This window comes from Pleurodeles waltl, chromosome 1_2, assembly GCF_031143425.1.
Source record: "Pleurodeles waltl isolate 20211129_DDA chromosome 1_2, aPleWal1.hap1.20221129, whole genome shotgun sequence".
Lineage (NCBI taxonomy): Eukaryota > Metazoa > Chordata > Amphibia > Caudata > Salamandridae > Pleurodeles > Pleurodeles waltl.
In genome coordinates, this window is record NC_090437.1 from 595,655,102 (window position 1) to 595,670,738 (window position 15,637).

At 42.7% G+C, this 15,637-nt stretch overlaps 1 protein-coding gene across 1 annotated transcript in view; it reads right to left on the reverse strand.

Moving 5' to 3' along the window:
* The window catches only part of MGARP (mitochondria localized glutamic acid rich protein), a 225,394-nt gene that overhangs the window by 109,836 nt on the left and 99,921 nt on the right, over positions 1-15,637 (reverse strand). Inside the window, exon 2 of the mRNA XM_069234174.1 lies at positions 14,570-14,673. Within this exon, the coding sequence (XP_069090275.1) occupies positions 14,570-14,673 (104 nt within the window). The remainder of the gene's footprint in view (positions 1-14,569; positions 14,674-15,637) is intronic.

The following is a 15,637-nucleotide window of genomic DNA, read 5'->3' on the forward strand; positions in this document are numbered from 1 at the left end:
AACAAGAAAAGGCCGGGTGACAACATCAAATTCTGTACTATTTTCCTAAAGAAAGTAAAGTAATACTTCCTCGGGATCAGACTGCTGAACAATAAGTCATAGGGCCCTCAAATCCAAAAGAGCTGCTCATCAAGTAATTACAAAGCTTCTGCTATTATGAGGTTTGCTAAAAGAGCTCCATACCGCCCGATTTCCCCCCACTAAAATTAAATCTTTAATTCCCAGGTCAAGAGTGCAGTGCTGTTTGGAACGCAGCTGTGGGGCAACTGCAATTCTTTTATTAGGGTTACTGCCAGTCCAGGGCACCTCTCCTATCACCCATAATGGTCTTTGCCCTTAAGTTTATTACATAAGTGGCAAGACTACTTCCCTTAATGTATTGGCTTTGGGTATGGCAATGAGGTCTTAGAATAGAGAAGCTCTAAATGAGATCATAGTCTTATGAAACACACATAATTCTTTGGTTAGCACACATCAAATAGAACCTTATTAGCTTGGGGTTGGCATGTGTTTGGAATAACCCTTCAGTTATTTAAAGTACTGCAGAAGGGGATACCGCCTCAATGCTGTAAATCAAGTGGATTTAATCATTCCGAATTTTGGGCTTCTATACGGAGGCCTTGGTTGTATGTTGTGTGCAGCGTTGAATATGTTAAGCCAATAGAGAGTTTGGGGGGAAAAAAAAGTTCTGCTTAAGACATCCCTGAACAGGTATATTGGGCCGATGTATTACACTTATTAATACCTCTGAGTCCATAGGCAACAGGATCAAAATATTTCTTATGTAGAAAAACGCAATCAAATTTAGGATGCCTTTGATTACATCCACTCCAGCTGGGCACATTGTTTTTCAGCAGTTTGGATAGGGTGGTGTTCTTCTGGCAACCTACACATTTTTTGGGCATTCATCAACCGATAAGTCGAAGCTACGTCCAGTTTGTCAACGTACAGACAAATCGGAGGATTATTTATTTGCAGGGCATACTCCAGACCAAGATCCAGGTAGATCACACCAATGTGTCGGTTCCTGGGGTCGTGTGACCGCATTTACTCATTACAAATATGTAAAAAGTGACACAAGGGTTACCGTTGTAATTTTAGTAATCAAATTTATCATGTATTTGAGGTTGATGCAGCAGATGATTACAGGGATTGTATGGATGTTTGGTGCCATGGTGCAGTGAACGCTGCATATATTTATCACCTGTTGGCATAACTTATTTATGGTTGACCCCCAGATTGCCATTGCTTCTCGCAACATTTTAATATTTTACCGTTATAAACTTACAACTCTATTATCTGTTTGACGAACGTTATTTGTGGTTCCCCCTTGTAAAATTGAATATTTACTACATCAACTTTATGTTACATGTTTTAACTTTGCAGTCGATGAACTGCTAAATTTTAACAGACAACAAATGTATTGATTAAAATGCAATGTCAACTTCAGAGTAGCGCATCTTAAGGGTTCATTTGTCAATTCCTAGTAATTAGTTAATCCACTTTGCCCACTTGACTACTGCTATGGCAGCACTCTCCTTAAATGTTGCAGTCAATCCATAGAGGGTCAGCAATAAAAGGGCACAGGGGGTGCAACAAGGGTTTATCTAGATTTTACAATTCTAAACATCAGGCTTTACGGAACAAGGGCTCTATTTTGAATCAGGGTGCTATTTGCTACCTTTAAAAAAAAAAATTAAAAAAACAGTGGCGCTTAAGTGTTTTGCCCCAGAGTTACAGGATATTACTGACTATCCTGGAATGCAGCGATCGGTTGCTGTTACTAGAGGCTTGGAGTGGATGGAAGCCACTCTCTGGTCCATTGACGCTGGTAACGGCTGCTGACGCTGGGGGCATGTTCTATGCTACGGGATTCGTAGATTATACTATTTGGATCCATTTTCCTTGCACGAGGCAATGCTGCTGATAAGGATCAGAATTATGTTGGCCGTAGCTATTCCAAGGCGTTCTACATAAAACATTGAAATATACAATAATCTCAATGCAAAGAAAAAAAAAAATAACCAGCATAAACCGATTAAAAGCTCTGCAGCCCTGTGTTCTTCAAAATTGTTGTGTCACTACCAACTACTTGAAATGAAATAGAACGGGATGCAGCACGGTACGTTTGAGGTGTTTTTGAACAGCTATTTGCTGTTTTCAGAAATACCCAGTGCTGCTGAAGGTCAGGGATGAAGATATTAATGTGCCGTGTGTATGCCTCATTGCAGGGATAGAACATTCATACTGCAGGGTGGGATGCAAATGTTGACAAAGATGCATGTGGTGCCAGTTATTGAAAGGGATTATGCCAAAGCATGGTAATGAGTAATGGTTGATGTGCATTGGCACAGTGTGAGTGTCTGGTTCGCAGATCTGGAAAGGGACGATATGTTGCTTGTTATAGGTGATTCGAAAGAGCACCATGTCCTTCCCAGAGGTGTGAATACAATTTTGCTTTTGTAGTTTTGTATAGCACGAACTCGATCCAAATCTGTTAGAGCGCATTACATTAGCACCAAATATATTACACAAAGCTTTACATCAGCACAAATTATATTATACAGGGATATACCTTTTTTTGGGATGTCAAGATTAGGGGGCTCATTACGAGTTTGGCGAAGGTGAGTACTCAGTCATAAAGTTGGCAGCTATCCCGCCCGCCGTATTACAAATTCAATAGGATATAATGCAACTTGTAATACGGCGTGCGGGATATCCGTCACGTTTGTAACAGAGTAATCTTCTTTGACAAACTCGTAATGAGGCCCTACGTAATTTGCCTAGAAACACGAGATGCTGAGCCGACGTGGAGACTCAAACCTTGTTTTCCAGTTCCAAAGTTAGCAGCTCTGTATGTTAGGCCACATCCTCTCCTTTTCTTCGGGTCAGGGTCAAGAAGCATTGTTGTATGTAGTTAACAGTACAGGGATAACAAGAGATGCTGGGTACATTAAGACAGTGCTACGTGACTGGAATAACGGGAGGAGCAGTATGGTCTGTCGGGTGTGCAGCGCTATAATGCCTTTGATTTTATGACGGAATGGCAGAGGATGGTAAAGAATTATGTACTTTATTAGATCTGTAGGTGGAAACTACCCGTCCTTTAAATGCGCAGGTACTGTCTGGTATTAACTGCACTTATTTCATTTGAAAGGAAAAGGACCTGCACATCTCCGACTGTCCATTCTCAGTCCCTTGGAGGGGTCACTCCTGGGATAAAAATGACATTCATGTCTCTTCTCCTTACGTTGTTGCGGAGGAGCTGGATGCAGAAGCATTGGTTAATTAACCACTCTATCCCTCTATGTGTTAAACTCTGAATGTGCTAAAGTCACCCTTACTGATGTACCAGGAAGATTAACTTCAGTGGAAAGTTGCGGGTCTAAAAATGCTGGGACATTCAGGATTCATCTCAGACTCCGAACTTTCTCACTGTAAGTTTACAAGGAGTGACAGGTAGATCTCTTGTGGTGCGCAACAAAAGACTTCACAGAAGAGTAACCACCAGACAAGGCGGCCCCTGAAATCGATGACTACGTTCGGCAGAGTCTTTCGAGCATCATAATGCTGCGTGCCTCGACATGGAGTGGACGACTTGAGGAGCGGTCAGAGGTGCTTGAAGAGGAATTGGACACAGGACAGGAGGAGGATGAAAGCACTCTTGCCCCTCCAAAAGCAGTGGACCGCGAAGTAGAGTTACCCATTTCTCCTAGCTTTGCCTCAAGGCCAACTCTCCCTGTATCTGAGATCCCTTAAGGCATCTCCAGGCTAATTTTCTCTTAATGGAGTGGCGAGAGTCCAGCAGACATACGAATGTTCCCTGCGTGGTGTTCAGTGATATCACCTGCCTAGAGAGCCCAAGTGTAAGTAACCTGAGTTTTCGCCTCTTCGACAGTCTTACTCCAATATCATGTGTGCAAAGTCTTGTCCTTGACGCGAGTGAGGCTCTGGACTTGGACCTGGAAGGATGCACAATAAGCACTCTCCATAGCAACAGCTGATGACAGTCCCTGGCAGGAGTAAGCCTTTAAAGAAGTGGTTGCAGCATACCATGTTTTAGTGAAACGGAAATTGTAACCAACCTTTTTATCTGTGTCACAGGAGCGGGAGCCTACTGGTCTCCACGTGTACATTTTTGCTGCCACAATCTAACCAAGATCCCAGCACATGCATGTTTGTGTTTACGGCATCAGCAATACAAATATGGAAGGTGTGTGAGTGACCAGAGTGAAGGAGGCCTTTTGGTTTCGGTTTCAAAGTCCATGTGAAACTTGTTTATGTGCATAAAGTGTGGTTATTTTCTCAGACATACAAGATTGAAGAGAGAGGGCCTAGACGCTGAAATGGGAGAAGTGGACAAAGAGCTTCCCATAGAAATTATATTCAGTCAATTTTCTGCACAAGCCTGGTAACCCTTTCCGAACTCTGACATTAGATAGATAGCAGGGTGGAAGTTGGGACTGCATTATCTGTTGTTCAGTGTGAAGGGTCTTTTAATTGAGCCCAGTCTTAAGTTTCACTATCTGATCTAGGCCAGGATGGCTGTTGAATCCCAAATGCAAAATGCTCACACCTCTGTGCTTCTGTTGTGGGTAATCCAACCTGGAGATGACCCTGCTGTGAGGAACATCACTCTACACAAAGGCGAAGTATGGAAGCCTACCTAAAAAGGACACATGGAAGAGAAACCAAGCCAAACTATTTCTGAAAGTGTAGGAAACACTCATCCAGGCTGCTGCACCTGTATACAAGTAGGCGCTAGATATCCATTTGTTGTTCTGGTAGCACGTTTTCTCATACAAAGGAGAGAGGATCCACAGAGTATGCAAGAGGACTGCGGTGCAATCAGAGTTGGTGTCTGCCTGACAGCCAGCTTTCCCAGAGGTGAGGGTGACCACCTGGAGTCCCATATGCTTGCCAGAGAGAAGAGGGGAGGAGTAATAAAACCCTGCAAGAGTAACTGTCTGCCAATCTGAACAAAAAGCAATTGGCTGTGGAGTCAAGAGTCAATTCACCAGAGGCTCTCAAAAGAGAAACTGGAAGGCTCCCTGATCAGAACTGGTCACCCTTGCTGAAAAGGGGCATTAGCCTGAAGTATGCTGGAGCTGGCGGTGCACCAAAACCTGCCTGCTGTTAGTTTGTGGCACTTGGAAGAAGCATGCTTAAACAGACTCTGAAGTCACTAGCTGCTGGAAATTGCCATTTTTGCAGGGTTACCACAAACTATTTCCTTCCTCCCCCTCTTTTTCTGACCTTTTTGTTGTTTTTTAGGATTCTGAGCACTTTACCACTGCTAACCAGTGTTCTCTAAACACTAACATTGGTTTACACCTGTTTGGCATACTTAATTTACTTCTAAGTCCCCTGTAAAGTGCCATACTATATACCCAGGGCCTGTAAATTAAATGCTGCTAGAGGGCCACAGCAATGATTGTGCCACTCACTTACGTAGCCTTGTAAACATGTCTCAGGCCTGCCACTGCAGAGTCTGTGTGTGCAGTTCCACTGCCACTTCGACTTAGCATTTAAAACCTCTTGCCAAGCCTTCAACTCCTGTTTTACTACAAGCAAGTCACCCTTTAGGGGTAGGGCCTAGACAGCCCATAGGGCAGGGTGCTACGTTAGCAAAAGGAAGCACATATACTTAAGTTTTACATGTGCTGGTAGTGACAAACTGCCTATTTCATTTTCCACTACTGTGAAAAACAAGAGTCTTGAGCCAGGGCTGGGATGAAAGGGGGTCCTGTGCACTCCAGGGAGTTCGTTTGAAGTAATTCCCACATCAAAGGCAGTTTTGGATACAATTCCTGGGGATCTGACCCTAGCAAATCAGGACTGCCACTCTGTGGTGCCTGTTCTAAGGAACTACTTCCCTGCTTTGTTGTGCTGTCCTGCTGACCTCTGCGTGCTAAAGAAACAAGGACTAAGCCCCAGAATGAGTCCAAGGCTTGCTTGCTTGCTTGTCACCCTGTTCTCCCTGAGGTCTCAGGGACATCAAACTTTTCGTGAACTGCTTCATTCCAGCTCACTGCACCATTCTGCAAGGAAAAAAGCTCCTCTGTGTGGGAGCGTGCCTGTTTACCTGCTGAAAAGTGAGGGTGTAACTTAGTTACAGCCCCTCCACCGTTCCACATGTGGGACACCCTGCTTCAAGATAATCGCTTCCCCACATGAAAAGTGCCCCAAGAGCAACGTTCCTCTTTACCTGATCGCTGGAAGGATCCGCGCTTCCCCTATGAGGCGACCACCCCAGGAAGAAGCACACGCTGCTCACTAAGAGCATCTCTGAATTCTCACCAGTGTGTGTGCCCGCAACCCTGCCTCCCTGTTGCCCTGACAATCTAGATGCACTGAGTGGCCTGGACGACTGTGTGCCTCAACCCTGCCATGGAGCAGAGCTGCAGCACGACTCAACGAACGGCAGCTGCACTTATCATTGAAAGGTACTGACAGCAATGGAACCTCTGGATATTCGCCTTTATCTGAGGAACCCTAAAGAACAGAGTCCAACACTGTGTCCCTTTACTACGCTGACGACATCCTGCTATATGGCAAAGAAGTCCACATAGGCCTGTGGGTGTTGGCAAGCAGAGCACTTTCAAGATTGCCTCATTGTTAACTAGTTGAAATCTTGCCTGCTTCCACCTAGTCCTAATTGCCACTGAGCAGGCCTACTGGATTGAGGGGAGGATGTGTAAATCAAGGCAGAGATTCAGTCCGTTTTTGGTCTCAGGTCCAGGTGGTAACAGCTGTGCCACTTGTATGTGCTAGACAGTCCAGTAACAATTCAATCAAGCATATTTCCGGTTAGCTGCTCAGACAAGTGCAGTCACTTGGGTACACCTTGAATAAGGCTGCAGTTTTACTTTTAGTGACGTAAACTGTTCTGGCACACCATGGGCATACGGGCTAATCCCTCAACTGTGTTCAGACAAATAGCAGTGTCACGGCTTGGTAAAAGTCAGTTCTTCTGTGGTGTAGTCTGCTTGGGGGAAGGTCACAGACCAGCAGGAGGCAGGTTCATTCAGGCTGAGTCACTTGGACACACTAGAGCATTGCAATGCCACAGATCTTCAACTTGGGTGAAAGGCTGAGAACCAGTAGCACCAGTCACTCTCGAGAGTCTCTGGATGATGGACCCATAGTTTGGCATCAACCTCATGCAGGCAGGTTTGGCTTTCTCCTTACCGCTTCTCTCCGGCAGGTCACTTTCAGGAATTCCAGGCCAGGGGGGACAGTGCTTCCTTCAGAAGAGACTCAAGCAGATGTCCCCTCAATTTTGGGAAGCCAGCTGTAAGGCAGAAACCAGCTCTGGTTGTGCAGTAGTCCTCTGGGTACTCTGTGGAGCACCCCTCTAGCTTGGTGAGAGAGAACTAGGAACAGGAAAACATGGGTGTTAACAGCTACCACTTTTATGCAGGTAAAGCAGACAGGATATATGTATTCTCAATCAGCACTTTCAGAACAGGTATGGGTCAGTCCTCCTATCAGGTGTTCTATCCAAGCAGAATTACAGACTCCACCTTTATTTAGAGGAACGTTCCTCAAAGCAGGGTCATCTTACGACTGGAGAACACACAACAGAGCCACAAAGCGGTGCGAGCATTCAGTATATCCCAGTCACAAAGACAGTTCATCCTGAAAAGACAAAAAAGCCTAGCCTCTTCTACTGGACACACAAAAACGACTGCAGTTTCATCCTACACAAAATGGTTAATCAGAAACTCGTTGCAGCAAAAGAATCTTGCTGAATAACTCAGGTGAAGCCTGTCTCCTATTCTCCGTTTTCAGTGTCAATGTTCTCTACCACTCTAGGGACAGATAGTCTGGTCACAATATTTTGCCAACATTGCTCTACAGTGCGTAATAGGGACGGTAGAATGCAGGCCTTAAAGAAGTGCTCTTGGTGCACCCCTCCAAGGCCAGGACCACACACGTCATGGGACATGACTGGGTCTTCACCCACATGCTAGATAAGCGCACAGCTGGGGCCAAAAATCTAAACTAGAATACCAGGGTTTCGTAGTTGGGTACTTTGGGAAGGGAACACAACTATCCACCATGCAGGGGACATTGCTTTCCCAACAGTCATTGTTTTTATATTGCATAATGCTTTGAGCCTGAAAATCTGCTGCAGTGGCAGTTATTGACGGCTAAATAGACTGAGATTGCAGGATTTCGAGGATCAGATTAGCAGGCTTGTCTGGCTGGTGACTGGCAAAGAGACAAAATGACGAGTCGGGCCTACATAACATGGCATATGCCATAAATCAGAATACCTCACTGATAACTAAATTCATGCACAGCAGGGTAACTGCAAGTAAAACCAATCTACTACTAGAATATCACTGTCTGTTCACAAAATAAATTTGGATTGGTTCAATTAACACCATTCATCCCTGTCACTTATGACGAAGTTTTAAGCAAATAAAAGGTTCGGAAATATAATTACTGTTCAGAAAAGGCTTTCAACACAAACGCTCAATAAAATGATTACAAAATATCAAACCCAGTTTATTAGTTAACAATTGGAGAGAGTTTTACTTTGCGACATAATGCTATGGGTAAGTACATTCAATTTACAAACAGTACCTCAGGTGTGATATGAAAAACTACCGCAGTAGCAGACTCAACTTCCCAAGAGAATGGACTGAAAATTGATTAATATGTAGAATGCATTTATTTAGTGCAGTTGACAAGCAAATGTTGTAGTTGCAATAAATACATTTGATCCTATCTGAGTTAATTCCTACCTTAGCAAAAGATTAGAGAACAAGAAAAACGAACCAAATTCTCACTCGTTTACTTAATAAAAACACAATCGTGGGAAATACAAGTGACTCGTGCAACGGCAGCAGATATTTAGGCACCAACTGGTGCAGACGACTGACTACTGTAATAACAGTCATCTTTGCAGCACACACCCTTGTGCCTTTTCATCGCAGTGTAAATTCCTCATGGGTCACTGGGCATTAAGGCCATACCCAAATATGCACACTCAACCGTACTCCTTCATTCCTTGTGTTCAAATTCAGCACCTTGCCATCAAATACACAATACAAAAATAGAACACAATACAGCAACCTGTTACAACACAGCCACAAAAGATAACATTCTACACAGTGCAGCCACCAACAATTTGGCATAACTCAATTGTATTTTGTCTTTTATATGTGGCACACTATTGTGTTGCAGCATCATTTTGTAGTCCTATGTTTTATGGTGCTATTTTGTATACAGGTGTTGTGGTGTTAATTTTGTATTGTTAAAGCGGTGCTCTGTTTTATTTTGGTGTTGGTGTATTACTGTGGTAGTATTCTATGGCTGTTGTGTCTCTGCAGTATTATGTTTAGGATTTTTAAAGGGATATGCTGTAGTGTTTCATTATATTGGACATCAATTGCTGCCAGTCTGCTTAAACATGCATGAGCACCCTTGTGACATAGTAACACCACCAGAAACCTACTTTCAAGACTGCTGTTTGCACCAGACAGTGCTTTATTAACCAACAAGAACACGTCAAAGCACTGACCAAGCTGTGCTGGGGAAATCTATTGTAATAAAAGCAAAATCTTAAAAAGGGCTAAGGGTCCACCCATTAGTTACCATTGATTGGTTCCCACATCGGTCTCATTTCCTTGCTTCTCATTGGTCAGGGTCTTCCTGCTGCTCCCACTCTCTTCAGTTTGTTCTTGCTCGGCGTCCTTGGAGCTTGGACCATCTACAGTTTCCAGTCTCTGAACAGTGTCGTTCCACTGGCTCCCATTTGTAGGGGTACTTTTTTTTATATAAACATCAGGCACTCTTTAAAAGTGCATGTGTATGCACTCCCCCTCTATTCCCATCCCTCCCGCATTCTCCCACGTACTTGTTTCCCTGTCCCTCCAACCTATGTTGCCTTCGTTCCCACCCCCCTCACATCCATTTTTGCCTCCAAACCCGCCGCCAACCCTCCCAACCTGGAACAAAAAAATGCTATGACAGCGAGCGCTGACCACGTTTTGTTATATTAACGTCCTTCCCAGTATCTCCTAACTCTTGCTCAAGCTTCTACATCCCAAGTCTGCATGCGTAATTGGACATACCTTACATGAGGCCTCTCACTAACTTTGCACTCAAAGCCTCCCTTCTCCGACAACACAAACCCAACTTTCACTGTTGACTATTGAAAGTCTAAATGAAAAAAAGATGACAATTCCTGGCTTTACTTTATTCAGGGAATGCAGCATGCCTTCATGTTATAATGCCTTCGGCGAAGACTATACTTCACTGCAGTGCAATGAGCGATATCATTGGAGAGGCTGTAATCTATGAAAATATCAGGTAGACCATGGTTTTAGATACCTAACCTGAACCCAAGGTCTATGCAATGCCCACACTATGTTGCAGACAGCTTACCTTTTCGGCAATCCTTTCTTGTAAACATTGTAGCGTAAGGAGGGTAACATGCTGTGTGCATGCTGTGCTGTAGTGGTACCAGTATATAGAGATACTGATAATGGGAAATTTAACTTGATTATATTGCCTTTTCTGAACAATGCAATGCATTCTGGGAATTGTAGTCTTATTCAGGCGCAATCAAACTAAAACTTCAGGATTATTAAAAAGAAACCCAGGCGAGGTAAATGAGTGAGTCAACTGGTAATTCAATTGTGACTCAAAACAAAATGTAAAGTGTGCACACTCCGTCGCTCACTTTTTATCATGCTATTACGCACTGTGAATGAAGACGGTATATAACGTCAGTATTCTGGGCACACACGTATCACACTAAAATGCTTTCCGCCCTCCCCGTGGTTTCACCTAACCTCCCACCCTCTAAACTTTTTACCGCCCTTCTCCCTCCCGTTGCTTCTACCGCTTTTGAACCCCCCACACCATTTTTCTTTTACATGTTGCACAGCAGCGTGGGCTGCTGTCTAACACGGCAAACTTAATGTGTTTTAAAAAGCGGTAGGACACGGTCAATGCTGGGTGCATCACAGTTTTTTTTTGTTGTTTTTTTTTTAAAAAACTTTAAGCAATGTTGCTCAGCAGCTCACGTTGCTTTGCAACATGTAAAAAAATATATATACTGATAAAGCCAATATATTTCACATAGGTGAAACCTGTAAATCTTGCTAATGCTCGTTTTTCAATTTGGCAAATAACTTGTACGAACTGGCTATCCAAACAGTATTATCTGTCATACTGTGTAGTATAATACTGAGAACAATGCTTTTTGATATACTTATACATCATTTAAAATTAATTCAAGGCACAATGTAACTACCTCTGCTGGTAACACAATACTGAGAAGGATAGTGACTATGTAGGGGTGCTCCCTGTCAATAATTGAGTTGCTCAGGGACTATCAAGTGTGCCTACTGTGGTAGGTCCAAGTCACAGTGGCAGCTCCAGCTCCTTCTTCCACATGCATTCCCAAGCCACACACAGGCAATGTGCAGTAAAGTCACACTCCCCTAGTTGACTCTCGTTGAGAGGGCTAGTAATCATGCTCTCTTCCAGTCACTTCAAACTAGGGACCAGGGCTTGGCATGAACAGCTTCCTAGGTGCCACAATCGAGCAAGTCTGGAATGGCTGGCCCCTGCCTACCACAGACTTGCCTAAAGTTTCGCACAGCTACCCCAAAGCCCAAGGGCATTCAGTGTCCTACCGGGGAAAACAAGAGGACTACAGCAGGATGCAATGAATACATATGTCTGGGGATCACAATATGATAGTTCTGACTCCCGGTGGGGTAGGCGTATGGGAGGAGGTTACGAGTGTTGTTTCTAGGAAACACAGTGATCAATATTCCTGCTCCTAGGGCATGCCTGAAACCACCCTGAAGTTAATTCCTAGAGGGTTTCTGCAGAGAGTAATGAACCAATGCAATGTGTTCGGCCACATGCTCATAAAACGAGGTATTTTGCCAGCCAAGAAACAGCACCCATTTGCTCTTGCTTTACCATGCCAGACTGCCCCCAGTCCCAGATTTACCATCACACAGGGGAATCGACTCATTTATTAAACACTTCTGTCTCTAAATGCTATAATGTACATACAGGGCTGCTTGGTTAGACCTGTTCAATCCAGTGACTCTTGTCTTGGTTTGCGGTTTCTTGTGCACATTAACCACTGACCTAACCCCATCACCAATACATTGAATATCAGAACCATCCCTTATTCTTCCAACAGGCCTCAAAATGTGGGACTTTTGAGGTTGCATTCTGTAGGTGGTGCTATGAGCACTGTTATGCATTAGTGAAGCAAAGGCTAAGCCAATATTTAAAAATGCATTCATGTAAATTACCCTGTTCTCGCAGCAGTAGCATTAATACACTTTCTCTTCTCTGAGGGTAAGTTTATTTAATTGGAGCAGTTACAGTTAATGTTGTCATCTCCCTGTATTCCATAGGCACCCTGTTGTGTTGCTCTGTTCACAATTGTTAAATCTTTTAACTATAATCTGCAGTGATTGGTGCCTAATAAAGGCACTCCCAAATTGGAGAAATATAGGTTTGTTCTGAAAAGCCAGCGATAAGATGGAGGAAGCAAAAGCTTCACAGAATAAAAAAGGCAAATCTAACAGCAGCTCTATTTTGTAGGATGGAGTAATTCATCTTTTCACTTTCATGTTCCTTGTCCCTGCTTAATAACGTATTGGTATGTGCGTCAGACATCTAGAGACTGAACCATTAGAAAAAAGAATTGGCAAGCCCAATAGGTCTCAACATTTTGACCTCCTGGCTTTGCCAAAGCTGTGCACAATCAGCAAAAAATGAAATGAAAAAAATGGGGGGAAAAAATAACCAAAAAGAACTACTACACGCTGTTGCTGGTGGTCACATCAGTCTGTAGATTTACATGAATGATGACATATACGCCCACATCACTATCCATGCATGACCTACGAAATGACTTAAATGCATTTTATTTTTATATATACAGATCAAAATTTTACCTAATCAAAAGTGCTTTTTGAAATGTGAAGACACCCGGAAGCAAATGGTAGTTGCTGAGCCCTACCAAAAATAAAAACCAAAAAGTTACTCAACTGTAAAAAAAGGACCCCTCCACCAACTCCTCAGATCACCTTCTGGACCCGTAAAAGAAGAGATCTGAAGCTGCTGTCTAGAACTTGTGAAGATACCTGAAGGGCTAGACCTGCTTCTAACTTGTACCCAGGAAAAATAAGTGGACTCTAAAGGCTACAAGAGGCTTTTTTTCTGGAGTGACCAAAAAACTGTCACACGAAGAGGACTGGACCCTGCTGAGGGCCTCTGGTGGACCCCCAACGTTGTACCTGAAGTTCTGTAAAGTTTGTTGGTGTCCAGAAGGACCTATTCTTAACTCTCTGAAAAAAATTGGATTTCTGAGATCTCCGGAGAAACGGGACCAATTACCAGAGTCAATCCACAAAAGGTGCAACCTTACTGGGCACCAAAAAAAAAATATATATATAAATAAATAAATAAATAAATAAAAACAGTTTGGCCCAGCTTGGAACTTTTTGCACCCTGAAAATTAATTCAGCCTAACCTCACAACCAAGCCTACCTGACTTCAGTGCAACCTTCTCAGACTGAGCCTGCTTCCTTGCCCAACTGAAGGAATCCAAGCTCAAAAAAGGGGATTAAGTTAGAAGTTAGAAATGTTTACCAGGCGAAGGACCCAACAGTATCCACCAACTCAGGTCCAACTAGGAAAAGGCAAATTTTGCACCCAAGGTAGTACCATCAATTGATGCACTGCTGAATTCCAATGGACCTAGCCCAATGCAGTCAGCTGCCTTCTCCTGTTGGAGGATCTTTACTTCCATTCTAGAGACCAAATCATAAAGTGAAATCTTTGACCAGGATGAACTGCTCGGTGTATATGACTGGCGCTATGCCGTGGTCGGCCTGAAAATGTGCCTAGGTCCCAGACAACCGTTAACAGTAATTGCCACTTGGCTTACTTTTTCTTGGCCTTTTTCTTTGCCTTATATCTTTACAAAAAAAAATCATAGCTCTGGTAACTGTGATTGCATTTTAAATCATTTTGTTGTCCTTTTGTTTATTGCATTTGACTATTTCTATAAATCTGAGCGAGGTTTTCACTGTGTTGTGTTTGCGACTTTCTGTTTTGTACTTCTAAATGCTTTTCTAGTTTTCCAAGGTCTGGGTGGCCTTCTAGGAGTCCGAGCCAGTCTGCATATACTGGATCCCAAACTGAGGTACAGACACATTCTGAATAATGACACTATATATGATAATGTTTTGTTGGCATTGATAAACAAGTTATATCAAAGATTAACTTATACAATATTGTTTCCAAATAATAGTGAGATTCCGTCTTTAAGGTCTTTATACTTTGTAGGGACTCTCTAATACAGGCAATACAGGATTTTCAATTTAGGCCACTGAACCTTAGGATGTCACACGGATGTCAACGGAGAATGGCAGGAAAACACAAATAAAGGCAAACGAACAAAAGCATTTTTATAACAGCAGCATTTTAATAACAATTTAGGCTAAAAACATTGGTTGGTTAACTTAAAATGGTTATGATTACTTATGTCAAAAGACAAGGTGACACTTACATAAAATCCTCCACCGGCGGCCGCAACTCCAACAAATACGTAGTATATCATACCCTGTCCAGAGGAACCAGGGACACTGCTAGAAGACATGTGCCGAACAAGAGCTAAAACAACCAGATAAAAACATTAGCATACCTCAACACAATTCAGAGCATACAGACAGAACAGGTAACAATCATATAGACTTCTACCGTTTTGCTATTGCCCAGCTTTAAGGGCTGTAACTATATTTTCCCTAGGCACCAACACCTGCACCTCCTGTAACCCCATCCACTATGATTATTTGAAGTATAACAAGCCTATATGATATGAAATTCAAAAAGTCATGAGCAGGAACCTGAGAAGTATGACACATTCGTGTGATTTTAGTACAAAGAAAATAAATAAATTAATCACTGACAGTTAAGCAATGCTTTAGCTTCAATGGTATCATCCATAAATTACCTCACTAATTAACTAAATAGCCAGGCATCTGGTTGTACAGCTTTATTTTCAGTGGCCTCAACTGTATTAAGGTCACAAAAATGCTGAAACTACAACTGATCTAGCACCATATTTCCTATACAATCATTCTGAACCAATGAAAATGGATACTTATTTTGTTAATTGCGGCAGAATTAAAGAAGGACTCCAGCTTCATGGTATTTAAAGCCATAATAAGGAGCAAAGGCACATACCCAAGTCATTGATTTTCAACCCACCTACCCATCAGATCAAATCATTCATAAAGTAATATGCAGAAGTGAAATGACACAAAGGCAATACAAAGTCAAATAAGCTCTTAGCTGGTCATTACCCAACGTCTTCCACAGTGGACAATTCTCTAGTAGAGTGAGCTATCGTAATGCCTTCTAGATAAAGATTAATCACCTGACAAAATAATTTAACCTAAACAAAAATGAAACCATCTGTCATTTCAAATAGGAGGTCATCACATGACAAAATTACTGTTTTATTTTGTGTGGATAATTCTCTTATGTTTCTTGGCTCTTTGCTTTAAAACCACTATACTGTTCTATTGCTCTGCAGCATCTACGTTCCTCATTTGTCAGGATTCTTGATACTACT